General features: G+C 44.9%; 2 protein-coding genes across 2 annotated transcripts; both read left to right on the top strand.

Moving 5' to 3' along the window:
* The first annotated feature begins 13,248 nt into the window (after positions 1-13,248).
* On the top strand, positions 13,249-14,896 carry LOC143886595 (endochitinase-like). Its single transcript, XM_077390646.1, has 3 exons — positions 13,249-13,708; positions 14,124-14,280; positions 14,373-14,896. The coding sequence occupies exons 1-3, from the start codon at positions 13,279-13,281 to the stop codon at positions 14,740-14,742; spliced, it is 957 nt and encodes a 318-aa protein (XP_077246761.1). The 5' UTR covers positions 13,249-13,278; the 3' UTR covers positions 14,743-14,896.
* Positions 14,897-18,781: 3,885 nt separating this feature from the next.
* Positions 18,782-20,658, top strand: LOC143886231 (endochitinase-like). Its single transcript, XM_077390178.1, has 3 exons — positions 18,782-19,139; positions 19,550-19,706; positions 19,798-20,658. The coding sequence occupies exons 1-3, from the start codon at positions 18,920-18,922 to the stop codon at positions 20,183-20,185; spliced, it is 765 nt and encodes a 254-aa protein (XP_077246293.1). The 5' UTR covers positions 18,782-18,919; the 3' UTR covers positions 20,186-20,658.
* The last annotated feature ends 7,209 nt before the right edge of the window (positions 20,659-27,867 follow it).

The following is a 27,867-nucleotide window of genomic DNA, read 5'->3' as shown; positions in this document are numbered from 1 at the left end:
GAATTCCCGAAGTTGAATAAAGTACCAGATCCGAATTTTGAAGTTCTAAAAAAATCGAGCCCTGGTCCCCGTGCCCATTTTTGTTTTTTACCCGGACCACCCCCTATAGGGTTAAAAAGAGTTGTCATAATACACTTGAGGGGAGCTGTACCAGGGAGAATGGGGGGTGCAAATCTATCACCTCCCTTTACAAACCCCCCATCGAATTAGGGTTAGGGAGGAGCCCATTTTCTGAAAAAAGGGAGGAGCCCCATTTGGGAGCCACAAAAAAAAAACAGAGGGAGAGAGAGAGGAAGGTCGATCATCTTCCCCAACCTCCCCATCGCCTCCACCCGGAATCCGGCTGGCCAATCTTCACCCTCACCTCTGATTGCTACCTTCATCATCACCACAGCCACCCCACTTCGCCCAAACCCTCTTCTACCATCATCTCTGCGCATCCGGCCGGTTCCGACCACCCTCATCTTCTCCAACCACCACCTCAAACCCGTTACCAAAAGCCCAACTCCAATCAAAACCCCCTCCTCAAAACCCACCTTCAAACTCCTCCATTACCGCCATTCTCCCATCCCGCCACCATACCCATCTCTGGCACAAACCCATCTCCAACCATCTCTGTCACGGCCACCAACTACCATCCCACCACCACCATCGCCTCTATTCACCATCCTTCTCATCCCTTTTGCAGATTTTTTTTAAAACCCTCTTCCACAGCCACCTTCTTCTACCTCCAAACCCCTGTTCTCTTAACCCCATTGAAACCCAGCTCCGGCCGGCCACCTACCAATCCATCGGCCACCATCCCCATTTCTATCCCTTCCTTCACAGCCACAACCCATAACCCACATCTGCAACATCCGTTCAAATCCACCCCAAACTCTTCTTCAAAACCCATATGGACTCCCCACCACCGTCCACCATCTCCGACCAACCCCTCTTCTCCGGCCACTCCTCCTCCAGCCGACCCCTCCATTGCCGCCACCATCTCTTCTTCTCCCTCCACCACCACTATCCCCATTTTCAATAAAAATGAAAAAGAAAAGGAAAACAGAGAGAGAGAGAGAAGCAGAGAGAGAGAGAGAGTGAGAGGGAGGTTTGGGGTCGTCTTCTCCGACCTCGTTCTTGCCGACCATTTGCTCCGGCCACCGCCCCTACCACCATTTCCTTTTACCCATCAAACCCATTTGGGTTTTCTTCTTCATCTACCAAAACCCAAAACCCATTCCCATTTCTAACACTATTGATTCCGGCAATCTTGCCAGAATCCGGCTGTGTTGCGCCACAATTTCAGGCCATCACCTCTATCTCACTAATTCTCCTCTTCAATTTCAATTTCTTAATCCCAATTGGTCCCATTTTGGCCTCGTTAATACCCACGTCAAATACCCCATCAAAACCCGTTTCAATTCCCATTATTTCAGCTTTCATCTCCTCCCTCTTAATTCAAGCTTCACCATCAGTTTCTCTTCCGCCATTTTCGGTACCGGCACCGATACTCCAATGAGCGTTTGGCGACACCGATACTCCAATGGGCGTTTGGTGACTGCGATTTCATCCAGCACAGGTATGTGGAATTACTATGTGTTAAAGGATTTCATGGTTAGGGATACCCTTTATTATTTTCCATCATTCTCTTGAGAAATTATCAGTATAATTATGTTTGGTTAATGTACAATCTCAGCTGGTCTTCAATATTTAGTTGCATGTTTTGGGCTTGCAAATCTGCAATCTCTTTGTTTCCCTGGGATACTCTTTGTGTTTCGAAATTCCATTGATCATGGGATCGTTTCGTCGGGGTAGGCGATGACGGACGGCAACCTCTTGAGCCAAAACCCCCTTTCAATCAAAAGGGATAAAAAATACATAAAAATCCAAAAACAACAAAAGCATAAAAAAAACAACAAAAGCATTTTTCGAAAAGCTGTTTCGAACTACGTTGGCTTGATCCCTTTCTACAGGGTACGTAGGCAGCTTGGGATCGTCATCCCAAGTTCAGTCAAACCTTTCAATAAAATCATTTAAACCCTTCAAAAAATCATTTCAGCATCCAAAAATATCTTTCAAGCTTTTCCCAAAAATACAAAAACCAAAATGGGCAAGGATGGTGATTGCCAGGTCACTCGGAGCCTTCTTTTCATTTTATTTCTGATTTCGATCGTGGTTTTCCGGTTTTATCGGTTTTCCGACGTTTTATCAGGTTTTGGGATGGGTGATGACGTAGAGTGGCCCCTTTACAGGGATTGTCCTCGCTGAGCCCAACGATAGGCTATGACGATCGCGAGACTTGTCCGATCTTTAGCGGATCAGGATCACTGAGCTCGATTCCTTTAGAATCGCTCCCTGAGTCTATCGTATGTCCCATTTTCTTTTCCCTGGCATTTTGGGTTTGCGCATACCGTCTATTTTCTGATTCTTTTCTTTCCTCGCATCTTTTAGCTTATCGTGTGTTTGCCTTTGACTCCCTGTGTGTTTACTTTTAGCTTGCTTATTCCTTGTGTGTTTAGTTTCACACGCTTATTTGCATGCTTAGCTGCAACATTTATCTGCTTACTTATCATGATCATATGCTTAGCTGTAGATATTTACTGCTTTCATGCTTATCATATCTGCTATATTACTTGCTTAGCTGTAGCTGTGCATGAAGATGTTACTGCTTTTCTAGATGTGACGGGTTAGTATTAGATGCGGTGAGTTAGGATTTGGATGTCTATTTTCTTTTGCCCATCCCCGGGTCATGCATGTTTAGATAGACGTTTTCTCGGGGATACTTGTTCCATTTCACATGATTTTAGCCCAAAACTCTTCAAAATTAATTAAAAATGGTATAAGAGACCAGGTGCTTGCACTTGGGCGAATTGGGGGCGCTTAATACCTTCCCCATTCGTCATCAGGCACGGACTTTTGTATCTCTGGTTATCCGTTGCAACAGAGTATTTCATGGGATCCAGGGCCTACTTCCTTGGATGGCGACTCTTCTTTGTTATAGGTACATCTTGGTTCCGGGCTGGTCCTTGAATCGAGAGGTATCTCATTTATATCGCCACCCATGTTGTGAGTGGCATCATTTCGAGAGTTCCTTGGTAGAGCTCTCCTTCACATTGTGGAGATCTTAGGGGACCGGCGAGGGATCTCGTGTCCCTCGCCCGCCGTCCTCGGGATCGGGGTCCACAGAGATACGCGCGTATTTTCTCACGCCTTCGCCTCAAAGTGTGTGTCCGTCATTAATGAAAGACACGTGGCATTATCTGGTTCGCGAATGCGAACCGCCCCAAGTCCAGAGGCTATAAGAAGAGGTTTTCACCCTTCATTTTTTCACTTCTAACTTTTTACTTTCGCCTTTCTGCTTTTTTGCTCTTCCTGTTCGGCTCGGGTAGCTCGTGGTTGTGACCGTCCGCGGATTTAGGAGCTCTCTCTGTTCAAACCTGTATTCTTCTTGAGCGCGTCTTTTATTTGTTTCTTTCCGCGTTCTTTATGTCCGGTAGTGCCTCAAGTTCCAAGTCTGGTTCTAGGTCTGATTCGGGGGAGTCTGGGTCCTCTAGCAGTTCGGCATCTAGCTCGTCGGAGAGGACTCGAACTGTTTCGACAAGGGTTCCCGGCCCCTATATGGCGAGTCCTGACGTTAGCGTAGAGGTCATAGATAGTGGGGACGAGGTGATTTTGGATCTGAATAACACTCCGCCCCCAACGGATAGTTACTTTCGAGCAGAGCCGAGCGTTGGTAGCGACACCGCTGAGGCGTCCACAACATTCCTCCCGGGCCGGGACGTCGAGGTCGTAGCTAGGGCCCGGATGGACGCCAATCCCCAGTACAACATCCAGGCTCTTTACGCGGAGAACATCCTTGATGAATCCAGGCTGGGGGACATTAGGGATAGGTACTGTATTCCCCAAAGGTTGGGCTGAGGGCCGCGATAGAGGGAGATAGGGCTTGCAACGTCAGCTCCGACATTTGTATATACGACGAGTCGTTGAGGGCTGGGCTCAGGTTCCCTCTGCACCCATTCATCGTCGCGGTCCTTCAATATTACGGGCTAGCTCCAGCTCAGGTCGCGCCGAACTCGTGGAGGACGCTGATCGGGTTTATATACCTTGTCCAGGGCCGGCTTCAAAAAAGTTTGTTTGTGCCGCTGTTCCGCATGTGTGCGCACCTGAAGAGGCACAAGGACGGGGGTTGGATTTACAGTAGCCAGCGAACTGAGGTGAAAATGATCACTGGTATTTCGTCCTCCATACATCTATGGAAGAACAGGTTCTTCTACGTCGAGGACAGGGAGCCCACCGATCCCTGGCTGGTTCCTCTAAAATGGGACACCCCAGACACACTTGCGCTGAGCCGCAAGCCGCTCCTTGAGGGCGAGGATATGGGAACGTTCGCCCTAGTCTGTGAGGAGCTGCACCGGGAGGGCCTCATTCATTGTGCGGAATTCTCTGGGGAAGAGGTTCTGGTCGGGCTTGGCCTTAGTACTGCGAGCCCGGCACGTATGTGGCTAGTCTTGCTTTTAAACTCTTTTTCCTCCTTTTTGCTCCTGACCGGTTTTGTTCGTTCATGTTGACTTTCAGAGATGCAGAAACAATCCAAGTTGGAGAAAGTGAGGCAAGGAGCATTTGGAAGGGCCCAGCAGGGCCAGAAAAGGAAAGCCGCCGAGATCTCGAGTCCTGCCCCAACCCAGGACACGCCGCCCCCCAAGGGCAAGACTTCAGTGAAGCTGGTCGGCGCCTACAGCCGAGGAGCGGGGTCTTCAAAGTCGGGGGGAGCATCCACTGGAGTCCGCCCGCCCCCGGCGAAGTCTGGGGATAATGTTTTTCGGCCCAACTAGGCCGTTCAGAAGAGCGACACCGGCCTGGGTGAGAACCGGGTAGCCGTGGAGATCGTCACCAAGGGTCTCCTAAATAGAGACAAGCTCCAGGTTCTAAATGAACCTCCAGCTGCGGCCGACGAGGCCATATTCTCTTCGCTTTATCAGGTAAGATGGCCCGTGTGTTTGTTTTTTTTTCTCTTTTTTTTTAACACTTGCCTGCAGATCGGACTCTATTATAATGACTTTCGGGAGAAGAGCCGGAAGTTTTCTGAGGCAATCTCTAAGTCCGAGGAGGAGAGCGGCCAACTGATGCAGGAGGCGGCCGAACTCCAAAGGTCTATCGGGGAGAGGGACGCGGAGATACAGCGACTCAAAGATGATATGGCCGCCCAGAAGCAGAAGGTCGCCGAAGCCCTCAACGCACAGAGGGAAAGAGCCCGGGAGAGGCAAATAGCGGCCGTCAAGGAGGCCGTGCAGAAGAAAGAGGACGAACTTATTAATTTGTCCAGCGAATCCTACAAGCTGGGATTCTTTGATTGTCTTGAGCAGGTCAAGGAATCCAACCCGGCTGTTATCTTGACGGGCCTTGTCCTCCCCGATCCGCTGGCGACTGGCGACGACGAGCAGGGCACTACCGCTACCGCAAAGGTCATAGGGGCACCTTCATCACGAGGTGGTGGTCACGAGGTGTCTTGAGCTCCCCCTCTTGGGCATGGCTTCCTGATTCTTTTTGTAATGGCCCCTGGAGGCCCTACTTTTTGTAATAGCCCTTTGAGGCCTCATTTTTTGTAATTGCCCTTCGAGGCCCTACTTTTTCATGAATAGATATTACATCTTGCTATCCATTGTTAGCTTATGTCTGCCTCTGGCTAATACTGAGTGGTTCTATCACTGTGGACCAAAAATACTCCGGGCAGACATCTGAGCTTTAATTGACCCGGGTCTTTGTGAACTGAGGTGAGCTAGACAGCTATTACCCAACTGTTAGGGAGCTGGATTTTCGGGTAGGTTTGGTCTTCCTGTCCGGGCCCGTTCCTGACCGAGAGTGCGCTCCCGGCCTTCGTGGAGGCGGGCTGGGGCGAACCAAGCAGTGAGTACCCAAGTTTTAGTGAATTAGGTTTCCAAGTAGATTTGGTTTTTCTGTCCGGGCCCGTTCCTGACCATGAGTGCGCTCCCAGCCTTCGTGAAGACGGGCTAGGACGAACCAAGCAGTGAGTACCCAAGTTTTAGTGAACTGGGTTTCCAAGTAGATTTGGTTTTTCTGTCCGGGCCCGTTCCTGACCAAGAGTGTGCTCCCGGCCTTCGTGGAGACGGGCTAGGACAAACCAAGCACTGAGTACCCAAGTTTTAGTGAACTGGGTTTCCAAGTAGCTTTGGTTTTTGCTGTCCGGGGTCGTTCCTGACCAGGAGTGTGCTCCCGGTCTTTGCGGAGACGAGCCGAGGCGAACCAAGCAGCGAGTACCCTAGTTTTAGTGAACTGGGTTTCCAAGGAGTGCGAGGAGATTTGCAAAAGAGTCTCTATCATTCACATTCAATATATATATTTACAGTCACTTTCGCACCGGGTGGTCTACTACTGATAGTATTTTCGGAGGTTCTTCGAGTTCCAGGCATGGGGTAGTGGTGCTCCCCAAACGTCTCCAGTTTATAACTTCCCGGGCGAATCACCCCTTTTACTCGATACGGCCCCTCCCAGGTCGGGGAGAGTTTTCCGATCTTCTTCGGTTGGGAGATAGCAGCTTTCCTTAGGACTAGATCCCCTGCTCGGAATTCTCTGGGGCATATCTTCAAATCATGATAGTTGGACACTTTCTGCTTGTAGGCGGCGACCCTGATTCGGGACTCTTCTCGGGCTTCTTCCAGTAAGTCGAGGTTTGCGCGGAGCCCATCTCCATTGAGCTGTTCGTTAAAGTTGGTGACTCTGGGAGACGAGGCCCTTACATCGACGGGTATTACGGCCTCCGTCCCAAAGGAAAGGTTGAACGGTGATTCCCCTGTCGGTGTGCGCGGAGTGGTACGATACGCCCATAGGATGTGATAAAGGTCGTCTGCCCACCGGCCCGCCTTTTCGTCCAGCCTTTTCTTTATCACCTGCAGTAGGATTCTGTTCGTTACTTCAGTCTGCCCATTCGTCTGAGGGTGCGCTACTGAAGTAAATCTCTGTTCGATCTTCAAGTCGGAGCAGAATTTTTGAAAGTTCCGGCAGTCGAATTGTCTACCGTTGTCTTGTATCAAGACGCGGGGGATCTCGAATCTGCAAACCACCGACTTCCAAAAGAAGTTCTGCACGTTTTGCTCTGTGATCTGGACTAGAGGTTCGGCCTCCACCCACTTGGTGAAATAGTCAATGGCCACTACTACGAACGCTCATCTTCAGGAGGCTGGTGGAAAGGGGCCCAAGATGTCCTTCCCCCATACTGCGAAGAGGAGTGGGCTGATGATCGGGGCCATGGACACAGCAGGTTGGTGGATGCTGGGAGAGAACTTTTGGCATCTCTCGCACCTTCTGACCAGATCGAGAGTGTCCTGTCTTAAGGTGGGCTAGTACAGGCCTCTCAGCAGCACTTTGATTGCTAGGGCCTTGCCCCCTAGTTGTTCCCCACAAATCCCTTCGTGCGTCTCTTGTAGAGCGTACGCGGCGTTGCTGGGCCGGAGGCACTTTAGGTATGGGAGGGTGTACGACCTTTTGTACAGGCTCTCACCATCGAGGGAAAACCTGGCTGCTCTCTGTGTCACTTTGGGGGGCCTCCTTCTTGGCTTCGGGAAGTTTTTCACTACGCAGGTAGTCAATGATTTCTTCCATCCAGCAGGACTCGTGCTCCACCTGCATTACTTCGGCGGCCTCATTTTTTATACTGGATTTCTGTAGAAACTCCATACATATACTCCCGAGGGTGGTGTATCCGGATGCAGCCAGTTTAGACAGCACATCCGCTTTTGCATTTTCTATTCTAGAGATTCTGATGACCTCAAAATTTTTGAACTTGCTGGCTAACTGGTGGACCTTGGAGAGGTATTTGATCATACGTTCGTCGCGGGCTTCATAGACCCCTTGAATCTGGTTTGCAACCAGCTAGGAGTCACAGTACGCCTTCAGTCTTTGGGCGCTGGTCTGGACTGCCAGGTTCATTCCGGCGAGGAGGGCCTCATACTCTGCCTCATTGTTGGACGTGCGGAATCTGAACCTTAGGGCGCAGTCTAAAGTGAAGTTGTTAGGCCCGGTGAGAATCAAACTGGCTCCACAGCCACCCTTGTTCGAAGATCCGTCCACGTACACTTCCTAGAGTGGTTCGATGGTCGATTGATCCTGTTCTGCCGGTACGGGGACGGTTTCTGCTCTTATTGGTTCAATCTCGGCTTCCGTTCGCTCCCCAGTTGTAGTTACCTTCTCGACAACCGGGGTTTGGACAGTTTCGGATTCGATGCTCTGCTGGGGGATGGTGCATTCAGCAAAGAAGTCTGCCAGCACTTGAGCCTTTATCGCTGGCCTAGGCATGTACTGGATATTGAATTCGCTCAGCTCCACGGCCCATTTCACAAGTCGTCCTGAGATGTCCGGTCTATGGAGAACCTGCCTGAGCGGCAGATCTGTCAGGACTTTTATTTTGTGGGCTTGAAAATACGGCCTCAATTTTCTGGCTGCCATGATCAGGGCGTAGGCCAATTTCTTGACCCGCTGGTACCTGATCTCGGCATCGTGCAGGACCTTGCTAACATAGTAGACCGGTTTTTGTTGGATGTGCTCTTCTCGAACTAGGACAGCTGCCAAAGCCACGTGGCCCACGGACAGGTACAGGAGCAGCTCCTCTCCCGGTTTCGGCTTTGTCAACCGCGGTGGAGAGGACAGGTACTGCTTCAACTCCTCGAACGCGATCTGGCACTCCTCTGTCCAAGGTACTGTCTTGATTCCTTTAACGGCGTTGAAGAAAGGCAGGCACCTCTCTGCAGATTTTGAGATGAAGCGCCTCAGTGCGACCACCATTCCCGTTAGCCGTTGTACTTCTCTGATGGTTTTTGGTGGAGTGAGCTCCACCGAGGCCTTGATCTTCTTTGGATTGGCCTCTATCCCTCTTTGGCTTACCATAAACCCCAAGAACTTTCCTGAGCTGACGCCGAAAGTGCATTTGGTGGGGTTGAGCTTCTTGTTATGCTCCCTCAGGACTTGTAATGTTTCTCTCAGGTCGGAGACATGATCTTGCGCACTACGGCTTTTGACCAGCATATCATCCACATAGACTTCCATGTTACGGCCGATCTGCTTCTGGAAGAGCTTGTTCACGAGCCTCTGATACGTGGCCCCGGCATTTTTTAGTCCGAAGGGCATGACACGATAATAGTACGTCCCCTGATCCGTTATAAAGGAGGACTTTGGTATATCTGACTCATACATTCTGATCTGGTTGTATCCGGAGAAGGCGTCCATGAAGCTCAGTAATTCGTGACCTGCGGTGGCATTAATGAGCTGATCGATTTTCGGGAGCGGATAGCTGTCCTTGGGACAGGCTTTGTTCAGATCGGTGAAATCAACGTAAGTCCTCCACTTCCCATTTGTCTTTTTTACCAGGACCACGTTTGCTAGCCAGTCCGGGTATTGGATTTCTCGAATGAAGTTAGCCCTTAAGAGCTTCTCCACTTCTTCCTTTATCGCCTGCAGCCTTTCGAGGGCGAAATGTCTTCTTTTCTGTTTCACCGGCCTGCAGGTCGGGTCAACACCAAGTCTGTGCGTGCTGACCTCTGGGTCTATGCCGGGCATGTCAACAGGAGCCCATGCAAAGACGTCTGCATTGTCTTGAAGAAACTGGGTGAGGCTACACCGGGTGCTATTGCCTAGAGAGGAGCCGATCTGAACGACTTTCTCATTATCGCCTTTGCACAGAGGGATGGAGATGAGGTCTTCGACGGGCTGAGTCCCTTGGGCTTCGTCCCTCAGATCGAGTAGCTCGATCGGCAGCGATTCCACTGCATTTTTGCCCTTTAGTGCCATGGCATAGCACTCCCTGGACTGTGGTTGGTCTCCTCTGACTTCTCGCACGCCGTTTGACGTTATGAACTTCATTTTCTGGTGATACGCTGAAGCGACGGCGCGGATCAAATTCTGGCCGGGTCGTCCCAAGATAGCGTTATAGACCGAAGTGGCCCTCACTACCAGGAAGTTGACCATCGTGAAGGGTTGACAGGGCGGCTCTCCGACGAGGACTGGGAGTTCAATCTGTCCTTCCACTTTCATGACCTACCCTGAGAAACCGAACAGATCCGAGTTCGCCGGCCTTAAGCGGTCGTCTCCGATCATCATTCTCTCGAAAGCATCATAGTACAAGATATCGGCCGAACTCCCCTTGTCGACAAGGATTTTCTTCAGCTCCCAGTTTGCGACGAGCATGGTTATGACCAATGCGTCGTCGTGAGGCAGTATCAAGTTGTCGAGATCCACTTCTGAAAAGGAGATCTCATTCCCCGTCTTCATCTTTTTGCTGCATGTGTGCACGGCGTTGACTCGGCGTGCGTAGGCTTTTCGAGCAGTAGATGATGTGCCCCCAGCGACCGGTTCGCCCATAATCGTGTTGATGACCCCCTTTGGTTGGGACCGGCGTGCCTCTTGTCGTGGACTGGATGGCAGGGGAGATTGATCCCGGGCAGAAGGCGGCTGTGACCGTCGAGGGCTCTAGCCCTGGGGACTCTTCTCTCTACGCTCTCTTATGTGGTCGTCACTTCTGATATACTTTTTCAAATATCCCCGACCGATCAGCAGCTCGATTTCTTCCTTGAGCTGCTAGCACTCGTCTGTGTCGTGCCCGTGGTCCCTGTGGAACCGACAGTACTTTGACTTGTCTCTCTTATTTCCCTTGGAGATCATTCTGGTCGGCCACCTTACGAACTCTTCTTCTCTGATTGTGGCCAGTATGTGTCTCTGGGAGGTGTTGAGAGGGGTAAAGTTCTCTTCCCTCCTCGGGGGGGACCTCTCTCTTCTGGGGGCCTTATCGTCCATACGCTGCTAGGTAGGGTTCTTGTCTTCAGAGGTTCTCCTCCGATTTGAGTCTAAGGCCGCCAGCGTCTCTTCCACTGCTATATACTCCTCTGCTCCGGCCATCAGATCCGCCAGTGAGTGTGGATTTTGGCGAGCCACTGACCGGCGGAAATCGTTGGATCTAGAGCCTGCGAGGAGCGCGTTCATGGCGGCTGAGGGATCCAAATTCGGCACTTGGAGTGCCTCCCTGTTGAAACGGCTGACGAACACCTTCAGAGGTTCGTTATCCTCCTACCGCAAGGCCATCAAGGATGTTGTTGTTTTCCTTGGCCTCTGACTGCTCATGAAATGGCGGACCAGATTGTCCCCAAAGTCATCAAAATTACTGATGGAGTTCGGTTTGATCCTTGAGTACCAGTCCCGGGCCGCACCAGTCAGTGTGGTCGGGAATGCTCTACAGAGGAAGCCATCGGACGCACCGTGGAAGAGCATCATTGTTCTGAACGTTTCCAAATGGTCCACAGGGTCAGTGGTCCCGTCATATTGCGGGACGGTTGGCATTCCTGGGCGCCGGGGCGTTCATAACATCGTCGGTGAACGGCGTTCTGCTTGAGAACGCCCTCGCAGCAGGCCGGCCCTGATCCTTTGCCAGCTCTTCTATACGGTGGTCTATTTCTTCTATCCACCGTAGCATCGGATCAGCTCTTCTGTCTGCTCGGTCCAACGATTTGTTTTTCTCCATCGATGGGCTCACGGCGGAGCCGGACTGACTTTCCAGACTCCTTCGTCATTGGATTTCAGATGATTATTTTATGAATATTCTGGTACAGTGCGTCTAATCTGCCTGAAATCTGGGTCTAAGTTCTGTTACGATTATAATTTGATTTAGGTTTTGACGTGTTCTGTGAAATTATAGATTTTTGAGTCTTCTTTCAAAAGGCTTTGGGTCTATAATTTTTGGATTATATATGAATATTATATTAATATTTTCTCTTGAGTGTCTAGTATGTCAAAAAACGTGTTTGAAAATTGGATAGCACCTTCGTGACGGGATTAAACCTAAAAATTATATTCTAAAAGTTTAATAAAATACCCTTAACCCCTATTTCTTAGGATAGCAACACATGCTATAATTTTACTTGGTCACATACGTGTACTGAAGGAACTTCCTCCTAGCGACGTTTTGTTCTTTATTGGGCTCTAATCTTATCTCTATAGACTGCCCGCGGAAGGTAGAAATAGAGAGACATTGTCATTCTATAGAGATCTGTAATGTACCTTTAGTATCATCCACCCGGACAAGTAGACATATCATTGTGGCCCCATTAATCGCATTTGTGAAGGGAAAATTCAAGCCGCCCTAAATTTGGAGCCATCTCCGTATCAATATCGAAACTGACGACCACACCGAATGAAGGGTCACGATCACGTAGACATCAGGTGAGTGGACCCACTTTTAACTTATCTTGACTCTCACGATAAGCACTTTGCATACACCATTACTGCATTAGCATGGTATACCGTATATTGCTGTTGGATCAAATACCAAGGACGTGATGATGAGTACGTGTTTGTCCGCCATTCATCGTATAATTTTTCTATTTTTTATAATTTTAAGGGTTTTTTTTGGAAAAAGAGTAAACCAATATGCAGAATTTGGAAAAAGAGTAACATAGAAACCAATACGCAGCATTTCGCCATATTTTCCGAATCGGGTATCTCTCGACGGAAATCATATAAAAGTAGAGGTTTCAAAGTTCAGAAAGACAAAAATGCCCTTTACTACCAGAACCCAAAAACCCTATTCTATTTCCATCATACACTCTAAGGACACAAAGAAGCAGGAAGGGTACTGGACGGCCTACACCATAGTATGATCCAAACCGTCCATTTGACGGCCAACAACGTAAATAGGTTGTGCCGAAAAAATCATTTCCATAGGATGATCCTAGTCTTCCAATCTATAGAACATAATTTTTGGGACACAACCTATTTACATTGTGGCCCATCAAATGGACGGTTTGGACGGTTGTGCCAAAAAAATTATTTCCGTACGCGGATCCTAGCATTCCGATATATATATATATATATATAGGTTTCCATAACATGCATTTCTTCTATAGATCGGAAGGCTGGGATCATCTTATGAAAATGATTTTTGGGTCACTATACGGGCATTTTTCTTGCCACCTTTGTCATTTGGTGTACTGATTCCCCTACATTGAAAACCTTTTGCCTTAAATTGAATTGGGGATGACTATTATTGACAAGTCATAAGGAAAAAAAAATCCTCTCTCTCTCTCTCTCTCTCTCTCTTCAGGATCTGAGGAAGATCGTTCATCCCCTCTACGTGGCCCAATAAAAGCATGCAACCTTTCCCTGGGAAAAGGTGGCTTGCTTTTATTGGGCCACGTAGAGGCGGTGAATGATCTTTAGAAAATGCTTTTCTCCCCCTCCCACCCTCTATAAATAGCGCTTATGTTTCTTAGGCAACACATCTATCTACCGGCAAAAATGAGGACCTGGATCTTGATTTTGCTCTCCTTAGCCTCTTTGTTTGGTTCCTATGCACAGCCGACATGTGGAACACAAGCTGGTGGAGCTCTGTGCCCGGAAAGGCGCTGTTGCAGCCAATATGGTTACTGTGGCCTTTCCTGCGAGTACTGCGGGAATCACTGCCAGAGCTATTGTCATCCTGACTGTCCGCCACTAAACTTCACTACGAGCGGTGATGGGGGTGTGGCCTCCATCATCAATCCATCCCTCTTCGACCAAATGCTGAAGCATCGAAATGACCCCACTTGCCAAGGCAAAGGCTTCTACACTTACAATGCTTTCATTGATGCTGCAAATGCCTTTGATGGCTTTGGCACCGTTGGGGACGTTGACACACGTAAAAGGGAGATTGCAGCTTTCTTGGCTCACACATCCCATGAAACTAATGGTGGGTTTCTAATACCATCCTAGATAGAATGAGAAATAGCCAGTGGAGGGGCTAGGGCTTCCTTACTTCAAAACGTTTCATTCACTCCATTCCTCGCTAGTAATGAAAAAGGATAACTAATAACTAGTTAGAATAAAGATAACTAAGATAAGGATAAAGAGAACTATAAAGTAATCTAACAAAACAACTAATTAGCATGTGAATGGATAGAGCCGTGTGGCGAGAGGATGCCGGAAAGTAGAGTCGTTGATTGTTTAATTCATAATCTTCTAGCTCGACCTCAAAAAATGTTTTCCCTATATATATATATATATATATATATATATATATATATATATATATATATATATATATACGTAGGGAAAGTGGGCAACTAGTATCTGTGATTAATGGATTCATTAATTGATGTATTCAGGTAAGTGGGCAACTGCACCAGGCGACCAATATTCATGGGGATATTGCTTCCTTCAAAAACAAGGCAAGAATCCAGTAGATTACTGCGTTGCAAGTGCAGAATTTCCATGTGCTTATGATAAAAAATACCACGGCCGAGGTCCCATTCAAATCTCGTAGTAAGTTCTTCTTTTCCCATGCATGTTTTTTCTGTTGTTTCTAGATTTAGCTTTCTAGAGGACTATCTTTACTTGGATTTTGATGCTTGCAGCAACTACAACTATGGCCCAGCTGGAAAAGCCATTGGGGCGAACCTTCTCACCAACCCTGATCTAGTTTCCACAGATGCTACCGTTTCATTTAAGACAGCCATATGGTATTGGATGACCTCTAAAACACAAAAACCTTCCTGCCATGATGCCATCACAGGCCGATGGACACCATCAAATAAAGATAAAACTGCGGGTCGCCTTCTTGGATTCGGTGTTTCCACCAACATCATCAATGGAGGACTTGAATGTGGCAAAGGGAACAATGTTGCGGTCGCTAACCGCATCGGATTCTACAAGAGATACTGCGACATACTTGGTGTGAGCTATGGCACCAACCTTGACTGCTACAACCAAAAGCCTTTTGCTTAGTTAATTAGGCTTTTTCTATGTATTTGAATAAGTGACTACTAGTGTCATCTATGTAAAAGTATATGTATATGTCAAAGACCATTTGGCATTAGTATTAAAATCCTCTGTAAATATAAGTTGATTAAATAAAACTATATGGAGGATGCATTAGAAATCTAAAGTGTGACGATTCTATGAAACGTGGCGATCTTCCTTATATGACTAGATAATAAACCAGGCGTACTATTTCTCAAAGTAACATTATTATTGTGGTTTTCTCTTAAAATTATCATCGATTACCCCTTGATATAAGGTGCATAGTGACACCAAACAAATGGAGAAGAGAGGAGGAAACACAAGTGAAAAACTGAAATGAAACAGCCCGCCACCCAAAGGAATCCACCAAAGAGATAAGAGCAACTAAAACAAGAATAAATCCTTCTTCTTCAAAAGCCAAAGGCTAAACTTGATTCAAATATTTGCAAAAGTCTATTCTCTACAGCCCAAATAAACAATTAAGTAGGCATGGAACAACCCTCCAGCCATTGGTGCACTTCCAAACGCTTGAACAATATTTCCTAGCTTGATAACACAAGTTTCAAGAAAGAAGGGAGAGGAAAACTAAACTTACTTTGACTAATACTTAAGGCTAACTTACTAAACTTAATAGGGGTCGAATAAATAGAAAGATCTACGTTTGCAGTGCTGACGTGTGTCCCACGCCCCCCAATCTTAGCTTTGACTAGTGTCATTTTAATAGAAAGTAAAGAGTTCTACTTGAAATGGCTTGGCTAGTTGGCTAGCGACGTTGGTATTTCATCAAATGATCCCAGGCCCTTGATGAGGTATGATAAATGGCAAGCTGTGGTTTTTGGGTTTTGCCATGGAAAAAGTAAGATTTCTTTATTTTAAAATTTCTTGATTGGCTGTTATTATCTTGCTGGGAATTGTTACTCTATAAGTTGAGGAGAGGAGTGCCAATATCAAAACAAGAGAGTGTAGATAATAATAATTGATAGACCAGGCAAACGGGTGGACCGGGCCGTGTTTCACCCAACCCTACGGTCTGGGTGGTACGGGCCGGGTTACAAATGACCCGGAATCTTACGGGTCACTATTTTGTGAAACCAGACCCCACCCGTATGGGCCAGGTGGACCTACAGGTCACCTAGTTGTTTTTATTCCCACACTATTGGATGATCCAAGCCCTCCATGTGATGGGCCATAATGTAAATAGGTTGTGCCCAAAAAATCATTTCCATAGGATGATCCTAGCCCTCTGATCTATGGAGGAATTGAATATCATTATTTATGGAAATCTCTATAGATTGGAGGGCTAGAATCATCCTATGGAAATGTTTTTTGGGTCACAACCTATTTACATTGTGTTCCATCACATGGACGGTTTAGATCATCCTATGATGTGGTCCGTACAATACTTTCTGAATAATAGGGGCCTATAAGGGCGTACACCGTATAAAATCTCGATCATTTAGGTTTTTACGGCTACCCGCAGGCACCTGTGGGTTTACCCAACCCAGCCAGTTTTGATGGGACACGTACGGGCTGGGTCAAATTTCAACGGGTCACTGACCCAGACCTGTAAATTGCAGGCAGGCTGGGTAGACCCGCGGGTCCGGGTCACTTTTTCTCAGGTCTAGTAATTGATGTGATTGATCTATTCAAAACACTCTGGCCCACCACGATTTAATGATCCTATCCACGCATAAAATAGATGATTCAATTCCGTGGACAATGGGCAATCACAAAATGAAATAATCCATGGATAGTCTTAAACTAGTTTGAGGAAAGCATCTTCCTACAAAACGATATTATCTTTGCATTTATTGTAGGAGTGAATATTCTCTTAAAATACTCTTTTAAGAGGGAACGTTGATAATGGTGCTTCTTCTGATCCCTAACCCCCTGCCTTGATTGGTTGTCTGACCTTCTCCCAACATACAAGATGAAATTTTCGCTTCTCCTCCTAGCCTCCCCAAAGGAATCTTCTTTATAGTTTCTCTATTAGGTTGATCATACTCATCGGGCATTTGAATACCGATAGTTGATATATTGGCAAATTTACAAATATTACCTTGATCAAAGTTATTCTACCTCCGAAAGACACCAAATTTCGCTTACAAGCATCCATCCTCCTTTCCACCCCCTCTAAAACCTACTTCTATTGCTTCATTGACGGCCTGCCCCTCCCAACAGGAGTCCCAAGTATGTTGGAGGGAGTTGATCCGCCATACAACCCAATACGCTTGCCATATTAATTTTAAAGTGTATTTTTTGGTTAGCTTTATTTTGTTTTATTTTGAAAGTTGTAGTGAGGACAAATTTGTAATTTTGTGTCCATGGGCATGTTGGTCAGTTTGCCTAGCTTGCACATGTGTGAGCCACACATGTTTGCTATAACTTTTCCCAGTACTTCCTATTTCAAATTCAAACCTTACTTGAAACTCTAAACTCACTATCCTAACATTAAAGTCTCCACTTTCCCATACCCACTATCTCCTACCAAAGCTATTACTTCTCTTTACTTTCCTTGGCCAAGCCTATTCTTATTAACTCATTTTGGTAGAGATTCTCCACTACCTAAACCTCCATTGAAGCTTCATTGAAGCTCTCTTGTGTGCAAGCTTTCCTTTGAAGCTTTCTTCTTTTTATTGTTGTTTATCTTGTAGTGTTGTTCTTTCTACCATATATTAAGCACATCTCTTCTTTTTATTGTTCTTCTTTTACTTTGGTTGTTCATCTTGGGCTAGTGTAAACTTTTGTTTCACTATTTGAGAAGAGGATTTTCCGTGTTGTGAAATCTGTCTTTCTCTATATGCCAACCCCGCCGACTCCTCCTTGGAAATTTGAGTTACCAATATATGGGACTTTCGAAAATTTGACCTATGCCTAGTGATTGTTTCTTATTATACTAGGATTGCCTTGCTGGCAAGTGTATAGGAGAGAATTGTTCACCTAACAAATAAATAAGTTGTCTCATTTTGATAATTAATGACTATTAGAGAAGCACTGGCGTAGCTACTCAAGTGTTAAGGTTTTTGGGTAGGCTAGACTAGATGGGTGCCATTTGTGTATTCGTTCAATCGGTTATGGAAATCAACGTGAAGGACATTCCATTTGTCAGAGTTCCCCCCTGCATGGACTCCACCCTTCATTTCTTCTTTATTTCCTTTGGTTTTTCATAACATACCGCCGACCATTATTCGTTGACATCATGCCCCAATCGTGTCTGCATGCATGATATGGTGTTGTGGATATCTATTGTTCGTGGATGGTTGGGTGTCAAAGAGTCTCATGCATGGGTGTTAGGGTGTCAAAAATCCCTCCATCTCTCTTCCTCTATAGTCTATATATAGGCTTAATGTTTCTTAACCAACACATCTACTAGCAAAAATGAGGACTTGGATCTTGGTTTTGCTCTTTTTAGCCTCTTTGATAGGAACCTTTGCAGAACAGTGTGGAAGATAGGGGTGGCCAGAACCGAATCAAACCCGAAGAACCGAACCGGAACTGAACTGTTTAAAAATATTGTGGGTCCGGTTCGGTTCCACTGATGAAGAACCGAACTTATTCGGTTCGGTTCCGGGTCTAATGTTCTTGGTTCGGTTCTGGAACCGAAGAACCGAACTTTAAATATATATATATATATATATATATATATATATATATATATATATATATATATATATATATATATATATATATATAATATTTTTATATTTCTATTCTACATATACTTATTAATATAAATTACTTATAATATTAATAAGTAATAGTTAATAATATTCTTATAATAAGAAAGTAACTTATATTATAACTTTAATTAAAAGTTTTTATAAATTATAATTAATAATTAGTAATTAGCCATTAGAACCGGAGAACCGGACCGGACCGAACCGATTATGTTCGGTCCGGTTCGGTTCGGTCCTACTATGTACTACGGTTCGGTTCGGTTCTTACGGTTCATGGAACCGGGAACCGAGAACCGGAAAAAAAAGTAACCAAGGACCGAGAACCGAACCGGTTGGCCACCCCTAGTGGAAGACAAGCTAGGGGGCTTCGGTGTGGGGGAGGGCTATGTTGCAGCCAATATGGTTGGTGTGGGAACACACCCCCATACTGTGGGGCCGGGTGCCAGAGCCAATGCCGTGGCCGTGTGGCTCCTTCCCTCTCCACTATGAGTGGTGGAGGTGTGGGCTCCATCATCACTCCAGCCCTCTTTGACCAAATGTTGAAGAATAGAAATGATGCAAAATGCCAAGGCAAAGGCTTCTACACTTGCAATGCTTTCATAGATGCTTCAAATGCCTTTGATGGGTTTGGCACTGTTGGAGACACCGATACACGTAAAAGGGAGATTGCAGCTTTCTTGGCTCACACATCCCATGAAACTGCTGGTGGGTTTTACTAGTTAAGATGCTCATTCTTCTTTGATTGTTGTGTTCATGGTCTTCTAACGAAGAAGCTAATTGAAGAACAAATAGTGTCATCACATTTGAGTGAATTTTGCAAAAACAGTCTTGTAGTTTGACAATTTACAAATAGATTCGTCACATTTGAGTGGGTCATGCAAATCAAGTCATGTCATCAATTTGTTACCAATTTACCCATGTTAGATTTTTTGTACTTATAAAAGACCAAAATTTACGTATTCATGAAAAGACGAAAACTACCTTGTAAAAAGACCAATTACCCATATGGTCAATGATATGTTTTGAATCAAGGGTGTGGGAATATGCATTTCTATGTATACTAGCATTTTTAATTCAACAACAAACTTTAATTATTAATTGATGTATGTATTCAGGTAAGTGGGAAACTGCGCCAAACGATCAATATTCTTGGGGATATTGTTCCCTCCAAGAACAAGGCAATAATCAAGTAGATTACTGCATTGCAAGTACAGACTTTCCATGCACTTCTGGTAAAAAATACCATGGCCGAGGTCCCATTCAAATTTCTTAGTAAGTTCATCTTTTACAAAACATTTCTGGTGTTGTTTCTAGATATTATCTGTCCAGAGGACTAACTTGACTTGGATTCTAATGCTTGCAGCAACTACAACTATGGCCCAGCTGGAAAAACCATTGGGGCTAACCTTCTCACCAACCCAGATCTAGTTTCCACTGATGCAACCATTTCAGTTAAGACAGCCATATGGTATTGGATGACCCCTAAATCACAAAAACCTTCTTGCCATGATGCCATCACAGGCCAATGGACACCGTCCAATGAAGATAAGACTGCAGGTCGCCTTCCTGGATTCGGTGTTGCCACCAACATCATCAATGGGGGAATCGAATGTGGCAAAGGCAACAATGATGCGGTGGCAAACCTTCGAGATCACAATGATGAAACTACATTGGGGCTAACCTTCGAGATCACAATGATGAAACTACATGGGTTTTCTCACATGCCTCATTGGGATTTCAGATTCCAATGAGGTAGAGATTAGACCAGTTCATCAAGGCATAAGGATGATTGAGCCTAGTGTTCTCCAGCAGGTTATAGTAGAAGAAGACTCCTTGAACATGATAAAATAGGTGAAGGGGACCTGTCATCTGTGGAGGTTAGCTTAGTGGATTGATGTGATTTTGGATCATGCGGATGGATCTTCTATCTCCTTTCATTACGTAAGAAAATCGGGAAATGGTGCGGCTGACTAGCTAGAGAGCTTTAATGGCGGGGATATATAGAAATCTTTGGCTGACTAGCTAGAGAGCTTTAAGGGCGGGGATATATAGAAATCTTTGATTTCCTTCCCAATGACGAATCTTGGTCATGTATTCTTCGTAAATTTTCCTTCCCTGGTTTCTGTTATTTTTTCCTTCTTTGGCTTTGTTTTTTATCTTAGCCCCTAGGCTTCATTTTTTGAAATATAACTTTGCCATGGAAAAAAAAAGAATTGAAAAAAGATCTACTTCTTGTCAAAGTAATACACTTCCTTTATTGTCGGTGCTTTCAAAAATCGATATAAGGGGACCATATATAGGATACACATGGGATAGAATTTGAGATATTAATATAAACAAGATTTGCTATGAAATTTTGCGAAAAGCCATTTTGTGGTTGAATTTTGCATAAGAGAACAACAACCACCTCATATGAATTCAATGAAATAGACAAAATATGCTGAAAAGTGAGTTCGGGACAAAATGGTTTTCGGCAAAATTTCCTAGAAAATCTTGTTTAATAGCCATATGATATGGACCACCCATATGGCTAACCCTAACTTGAATCGGCCATGGTTCAAAATCAAGCTGATAAGACAATCTTACTCAAATAATTAAGTGGAAATTTGGACATCTTCACCATTTCGATCTGCCCATTAAAAGGTGGTCACTCATCTAATAATAAAGACTACTAATTGATCATTTCAATATACGTGCTAAAATGGTTTAATTTGAGGATGCCCTTATAGGACGGTACGGCTAGGATTGCCAAGTCCTTGCGCACTCTGCATGTGGGTCGGATTACCTAGGTGGTCTGGCTCAATAGCACTGTGCTTGACCACTAAAATCTGGCTCAATAGAATTGTGCTAGATGACTAAAAACTTCTCCAAAATTTAATGACCCTTTATTGTTTGATTAAACGTAAAAAAAAATGAACCAATCTTGTTTAAGTTTAATTTAGTGGGAGTCCTTCAATTTAGGTTGATATCCTACGTAAGAGACATAACCAAACACAAAGTCCACATAAAGGTTTTCCCACTGTGCATCGGGAAATGGAAGAGGCATGAATGACCTGATAAAGAGGGAGTTTGTCTTATAAACAGATCATTGGGATTTTCATTATATCAAGCAGCGTGAACAAAATGCTTGCTAGATGGAACTCCATCTTACCACTGTTCACTTTTATATTAAAGCACAAATCTGAACAATAGAATAGAGTTGCAGATGGCTTGAGTCAGAAGCTAAATTTGAATACGAGCTGAATTTGTGGGATTCGAGTGTCTGAAAAAAAACACCCGAGGCAACATAGAAAAAATTTCTATGTTTGCCTGTTTGGCAACATAGAAATTTGGAGAGTCTATCTTCTCGAGGTATGAACAGAGGAAATCGTGCCCAACCTCCTTGGTTGGTGCAGAAAAATCATAGAGCAAGAAGGATTGAGAAAGTTGGGGTAAAGAGAAAAAATGGGAAGATGGGGGATTGGAAGTGCTGCAGGTGTAGGTTTTTCAACTTCCGAAGAAGAGCTGAGTGTTGGGGCAAGCTTTGTGGTGACTTCGCAATGTAATAATTGGTCTAAGAGACTACCTGTTGTGGTGCCTTTTAAAGTTCAAGCATTCAAAGCAAACTAAAGATGTAGCAAGCAATAGCAGCAAGGGTCTTTTCCTATAAACTTAAAATCTACAAGCAGCAAGGTTGTGTGAAGGCGTTCAATTGAGCACTTAATAAGTGGGTATCATATGTCAATCACTTATAAGAAACTGGACAAGATGCAGAGTGGCATGAGAGAATTCAAAACAGTTGCTTAGAGCAATTCTAGAATAAATTAATTGATAAGATAGAAGTCTAAAAATACAAAAGGGTTTAGTCCTTCCCTTCTTTGTAGAATTCCAGAGTTGCAAAAGAACCGGTGGACTTGTAGGGAAAGGCGAAGGTGGAGGCGCTTGGCGTCCTTTGACAGAGATATGCAGGGTGAGTCGTTTGGGAATGTTTGAAGGCCTTTTAGACGGTGTTATGCTGCTTCCCAGTGTAAAAGTGATGGAAATGAAGTAAAAAGGATGTAGAAATGAAAGTTGGAGAAGAGAGAAAAATATTGAAAGCTTGAAGAAAAGAGAGAAGGCTTGAGATCTTGAGAGCTCTGTGTGAGGCTTGTGCCTTGTATTTTTTCGTGTTTTGAAGGGTTATGAAGTAGGGTATTTATAGGTAAAATGAGGGGGAAAATGCCATTTTGGGGACCAATTAAGGTTTATTTTGAAATCTAATTTGGTTGTTTTTTTAGAATTGATGGGCGTAAAATGGTCTTTGATTGAAATATAGCCGTTGGTGATGGAAAATTAGGGATTTGACAATGATTTGGGCATTTTGGGGAAGGTTTTAAAAGGGGAAAATCAGATTTTTTGTGGGGATATGGTATCTAGATTTTGGTTTTATTTTCTTTGAAAAGATTTGGCAATTTATGGAAGATTTGGGTGGTGGAATGGGAGGGAACATGGTTGGTTTTCTATTTTGGGCGAAAATACACGTTTGAGAAGTAAAACTCTTTTTTTAAGGCCAATGGCATGGCTTCGTAAATTCGAAAGTTATTTTGGTTTATTCTATACTTAAAAGGATGGTGGCTTGGGTTGTAAATAGCTGTAAAAGTGAGGGTATTTTGTTTTGTTTTAAAAGGGTGGTTTTTTTTTAAAACCACGTGCTTACATAAGGAAGAAGGTTGAGGTAGATGATGGTTTTAAGGAAAAGGTTACCTCATCACCTAATCAGTGGGGAGATTGTGTCACTTGCATCCATAAAAGGGGTTGAAAACGGTTTATGGGGAAAAATTAGGTGTGGGTGGTCAGGTAATGTTAATGCATTGGAGGAACGGTTGAGAAGAAGAATAGAGATTGGTGGGGAGTTGAAGGTATACAAGATAGCTGAGCTTGAGGTCTTGATTATTACGCAATCCAGACCGGAGATTGAGAAGGCGAAAATGGTGTGGTTTGCGGCTAACAACTAACCATTCGTGGAATTAAACTGGCAGAAGAAGTTCGATACTCTGAATGAGGAGGGGTGGTGGAGAATAAATGGGATCCCACCACAAGCCTGGTGTTTGGAAAATTTTAAGAGAATTGGAAGTAAATTTGGCAGAGTGTTAGAAGTGGATGATTCATGCAGATTGTCAAGGGGATACTTCGAGGCGAGAATACGATTGGCGACTAGCCGGAGTTGTCCGGTGGTGGTGGCGGTTCCGACCAATGTTGAGGGAGCCATAATTTGGGCCAAATGTGCTAGAGTTGAACATACGGTGAGTGACAAGTTAAAATCGCCGGATTTGGATGGGTATGAGGACTCTAGCTATGATTCCGGCAGCTTTATGCCATCCCGGAGCAATGATAATGGATCAGAGGAGGAGCTATCGGCGAGGGCAGCGCACGGTAACGTTTCTCAGGAAGGTGTTCTGTTACTGGCTTATTATAGCGAAAGGACACAGGATAGCGACGATTTTGAACACTCTGAACTAGAAACACGTGTCGGCTTACGTGAGGCTGTAGTTGGGCGGGATTACAGAAGGATGGAAAATAGCTGTATTGCACACGATAAGAATTACTTGTCGCGTAAAAAGACAGGCTGCTGTGGGTCGCTTTTACCGGGGATAGCAGGTCGCCAATTTGAGGAAAATCGGAACATTGGGGAATGGGTGAAAAGATTGGGTGGGTACGAAATTATTCCTGGGATTCTTTCAGGTGGGCCCCTGAGTGGGTTGAAACATCACCTTAATCTTTTGGTGGATAGTTTTGTGGGCTTTTTGGAAGGAAGTGGAGTGGATAAAACTGGGCCCAACACCCCTAGTTTTGATAAGAATGGAATTAAGAAGCCCGTACAATCTTATATGGCCCTAATCAATTTATTCCAACCATTGGAAAGTCAGGGTATCCAATTCAGTGTGGAGAGTCTGGAGAGGGAAGTAGATCAAAGCCCAGATTTGGCTGTTGCTGGTCTTTCCTCTTTGATGGCGGAGAGCAGAGAAGACGAGGTCAGCTTCAAACACCCTAATGCAGTGAGGATGAAAAGGCGCTTTATAGACATCATTTAGTAGCAGTTGAGCCCTACAATTAATGCAGATGGAGTATTCAAGAGGATTGTTGAAGATTTGGACAGCATCTCACTTCCGAATCGATTGTCTACTGGATCTGTGGATACCTTGGATTCTTGCCTGGATAGATGGTGCCACAGCCCTAGCTTTCAGGTATTTGGGAGCAATGAAAATATCGAGCAAATCAATTGTCCACGACAGAGGTTAAGGGTCGGTATCCTTTGCGGTGCACCAATGGAAGGTACTAGCAATTTAAATTCGATTTTGGATAATGGGTTTCTGTCTCCTTTTGCTGAATTGCAGGGATTAGATGTAGGAATCAGCAGTGTATACGGGGCTTCTGACTAAATCTTGAATTTTCGAGTTTATATTCGTCACAATCTCCTCCAATTTCTCTACATGTGGCTTTTGATAAGACATCCAAGAATGGTTCAGGGCCTAATTCTCAAGTTAAAGTTTCTTCTGACATCAGGCTGGGGGGTGATGAAGAGGCAGAAGGAGGGGATGTTTTAGATGGGGTAGAGGCCATGGTGGAGCATAGTAAGGTGTTAGGAGTTGAATACTCAGGTCCGATGGGTGGTTTTCATGAGATGATTAGGGAGGCCGAGGTTCGAGAGGCAGAGGAAGTTTTGGCTAGGTCGGAGTGTCCGACTGAAAAGAGGACGATTAGGGAACTAGCAAAATTAAAGACCGAGGTGAATTATGGGGGGAAAGTGGGTGAGGGAAAAATGGGTTACTCTCCCTCTGATATGAAGAAAAGTGGTCGGAAAGAGAGGAAATTTGTCAAAGTTGGTTCCCTATGAAGATTTTATCATGGAATATTAATGGACTGGGCTCTTTGGAGAAAAAAGACTCAAGTTAAAGAAATGGTTAGAAAATGGAAGCCGACCCTCTTATGTATTCAGGAAACTAAGTTGGAGGTAGTGGATAGATATCTATTGAGAAATATAGGTGTAAGGGGTGATTGGAGGTTCTCCTTTGTGGAATCAAAAGGGGCCTCGGGGGGTATATTAGTTGCTTGGGATGAGTCGGTGTGGTCTTTTAAGGAGGAGTGGAAAGGATGCTTCTCCTTATCCATCGTCCTTTTGAGGACGGAGGATGCTTTAAGTGTAACTTTTACTGGGGTATACGACCCTTCTTTAGGGGCGGAGAAAGAGTTGTTATGGGAGGAACTAAATTGGGTTAGGGGGAGATGGGACCATCCTTGGTGCATTGTGGGTGATTTCAATGAGATTAGGTTTGTTGGTGAAAGATCGGAGTGTTGGAGATCGGTTCAAAACATGAGGTCATTTGATGAGTTCATTGCAAAAAATGAATTAATTGATCTTCCATTGGCTGGATCTCGATTCACGTGGTGTCGGGGTGAGTCTTAGAGTAGGATTGATCGATTTCTCTTTTGTCGTGGATGGTTGAAGTTGGTCCCTGAGGCTTTTCAAAGATCCATTGTTCATTCGGTCTCGGATCACCGCCCTATCATTTTGGACCCAAGAATGGAATCTTGGGGTCCCCTTCCTTTCAGATTCGAGATTGCATGGTTATTAGTCCCTAGCATGGTAGAAAAGCTAGGTAGCTGGTGGGCATCCTATGAATCTGAGGGTCCATCTGATGTTAGAATCAGTAGGAAGCTAAGATTTGTGAAGGAGAAATTAAGGGAGTGGGTGAAGGAGCAAAGAAGTATTGATCAAACCCGGAAAGTGTGGTTGGAAAGTAGAATCGGGGAAATTAAGGACCTCGAGGACAATGGGCTAGGGTCTTTTGATTTGAGGGAGGAGCTTGTTTGGATAAAAGAAGAGCACAAATGGATGTTGTTACATGAGGAAATTTCATGGAGACAAAAATCCAGAGATAGGTGGATAAAGGAGGGGGATAAAAATACGGCCTACTTTCATGCCGTGGCCAGTGGAAGGAGGAGGAGATATAGGATCGAATCTTTAGTGGATATGGGAGTGGCAGTATTGGGTAAAGATGAGATTTCCAAAGTTGTTTTACAGTTTTACAATTCCTTATATACGTCGGATGGGGGTCCCAGACCAACTCCGAAGCATCTTGACTTTAGCAGTTTGGATCTATCTCTGTGTGCAGAGTTGGAAAAACCTTTTGAAGATGAGGAGATTGAGAGAGGGGTTTTTGCTCTGAGCAAAGATAGAGCTCCGAGGCCGGACAGTTTTTGTCTTGCCTTTTTCCAATCATGTTGGGAATATGTGAGAAAGGACATATTATATTTTTTCATGGAGTTTTTAAATGGTATGGAGCTGGACAAGGGCACGGGGGCTACCTTCATCACTCTTATACCTGAAGTAGCGGGGGCAACAAAAATTGTGGATTTTCGTCCTATTAGTCTGGTGGGTACTTTATATAAAATTTTGGCTAAGGTTCTAGCGGAGCGCTTGAAGAAAGTACTACCGGTGGTTATCTCTGATTACCAAAGTGCTATTGTAGCGAAGAGACAAATATTGGATTGCTCCCTTATTGCCAATGAGGCCATTGATTATTATCGTAGGCTCAAGTTGAGAGGACTTCTTTGCAAACTAGATATGGAAAAGTCTTACGATAGAGTGGGACTGTTTAGATTTCCTGTTTGCTAAAATGGGTTTTGGGAGTAGATGGCGCAAATGGATTATGTCCTGTGTGTCCTCGGTGTGGTTTTCAATGTTGTTAAATGGGTCTCCTAAAGGCTTTTTTAAGTCTTCCCGTGGGCTTCGGCAGGGGGACCCTTTATCTCCCTTCTTGTTTGTCTTCGTGAAAGAAACTCTAAGTAGATTTTAGCTAAAGGATGCAATGTAGGGTTGTTCAAAGGCTTCAATATTGGGAGAGATTGTGTGGAGGTCTCTCACCTCTAGTTCGCGGACGATCTGCTCTTCTTCTGCGTTCCGGAGAGATCCCAAGTGTTAAATTTGAAGTCCGCTTTGAGATGTTATGAAATGATAACGGGACAAAGATCTAATTTTCATAAGTCTAGAATATTTGCGCTGAATGTCCCCTTGAATGAGGCTTTGGAGTTGGCGAGGTTATTGGGTTGCGACATGGACAATCTCCCGGCCTCGTATTTGGGTCTGCCCTTGGGGGTTGGAAGACCAAAGAAGGTATTTTGGGAGCCGATTTCAGAAAGGATTGGGCGTAGGTTGGATACTTGGAAGAGAAATTTAGTATCTAGAGGTGGAAGATTGGTTTTAATCAAGGCAGTCTTAGCAAATATTCCTGTATATTTTATGTCTCTTTTCAAGTGTCCTGTCAGTGTCTCGTTGAGGATTGAAATGATCCAACGTAGATTTTTGTGGGGAGGTAATGAGGACAAAAATGGAATCTCTCTGGTGAGTTGGAAGGATGTTTGTCTGCCCATCATGGTGGGTGGTTTGGGTATTAGAAGATTTCAGGAGTTTAAC

This window comes from Tasmannia lanceolata, unplaced genomic scaffold (genome assembly GCF_043159265.1).
Source record: "Tasmannia lanceolata isolate RefF3 unplaced genomic scaffold, GAP_Taslan_0.1 ptg000011l, whole genome shotgun sequence".
Taxonomy (NCBI): Eukaryota; Viridiplantae; Streptophyta; class Magnoliopsida; order Canellales; family Winteraceae; genus Tasmannia; species Tasmannia lanceolata.
The sequence above is the reverse complement of the archived record's forward strand: the minus strand, read 5'-3'. Positions and strand labels throughout refer to the sequence as shown.

Bases quoted from the DNA above. Each gene is read 5' to 3' on its own strand.
- LOC143886595 (XM_077390646.1), top strand. From the start codon at position 13,279: ATGAGGACCTGGATCTTGATTTTGCTCTCCTTAGCCTCTTTGTTTGGT. The intron at 13,709-14,123 runs GTGGGTTTCTAA...TGATGTATTCAG, and splicing joins CACATCCCATGAAACTAATG to GTAAGTGGGCAACTGCACCA. The intron at 14,281-14,372 runs GTAAGTTCTTCT...TGATGCTTGCAG, and splicing joins GGTCCCATTCAAATCTCGTA to CAACTACAACTATGGCCCAG.
- LOC143886231 (XM_077390178.1), top strand. From the start codon at position 18,920: ATGAGTGGTGGAGGTGTGGGCTCCATCATCACTCCAGCCCTCTTTGAC. The intron at 19,140-19,549 runs GTGGGTTTTACT...GTATGTATTCAG, and splicing joins CACATCCCATGAAACTGCTG to GTAAGTGGGAAACTGCGCCA. The intron at 19,707-19,797 runs GTAAGTTCATCT...TAATGCTTGCAG, and splicing joins GGTCCCATTCAAATTTCTTA to CAACTACAACTATGGCCCAG.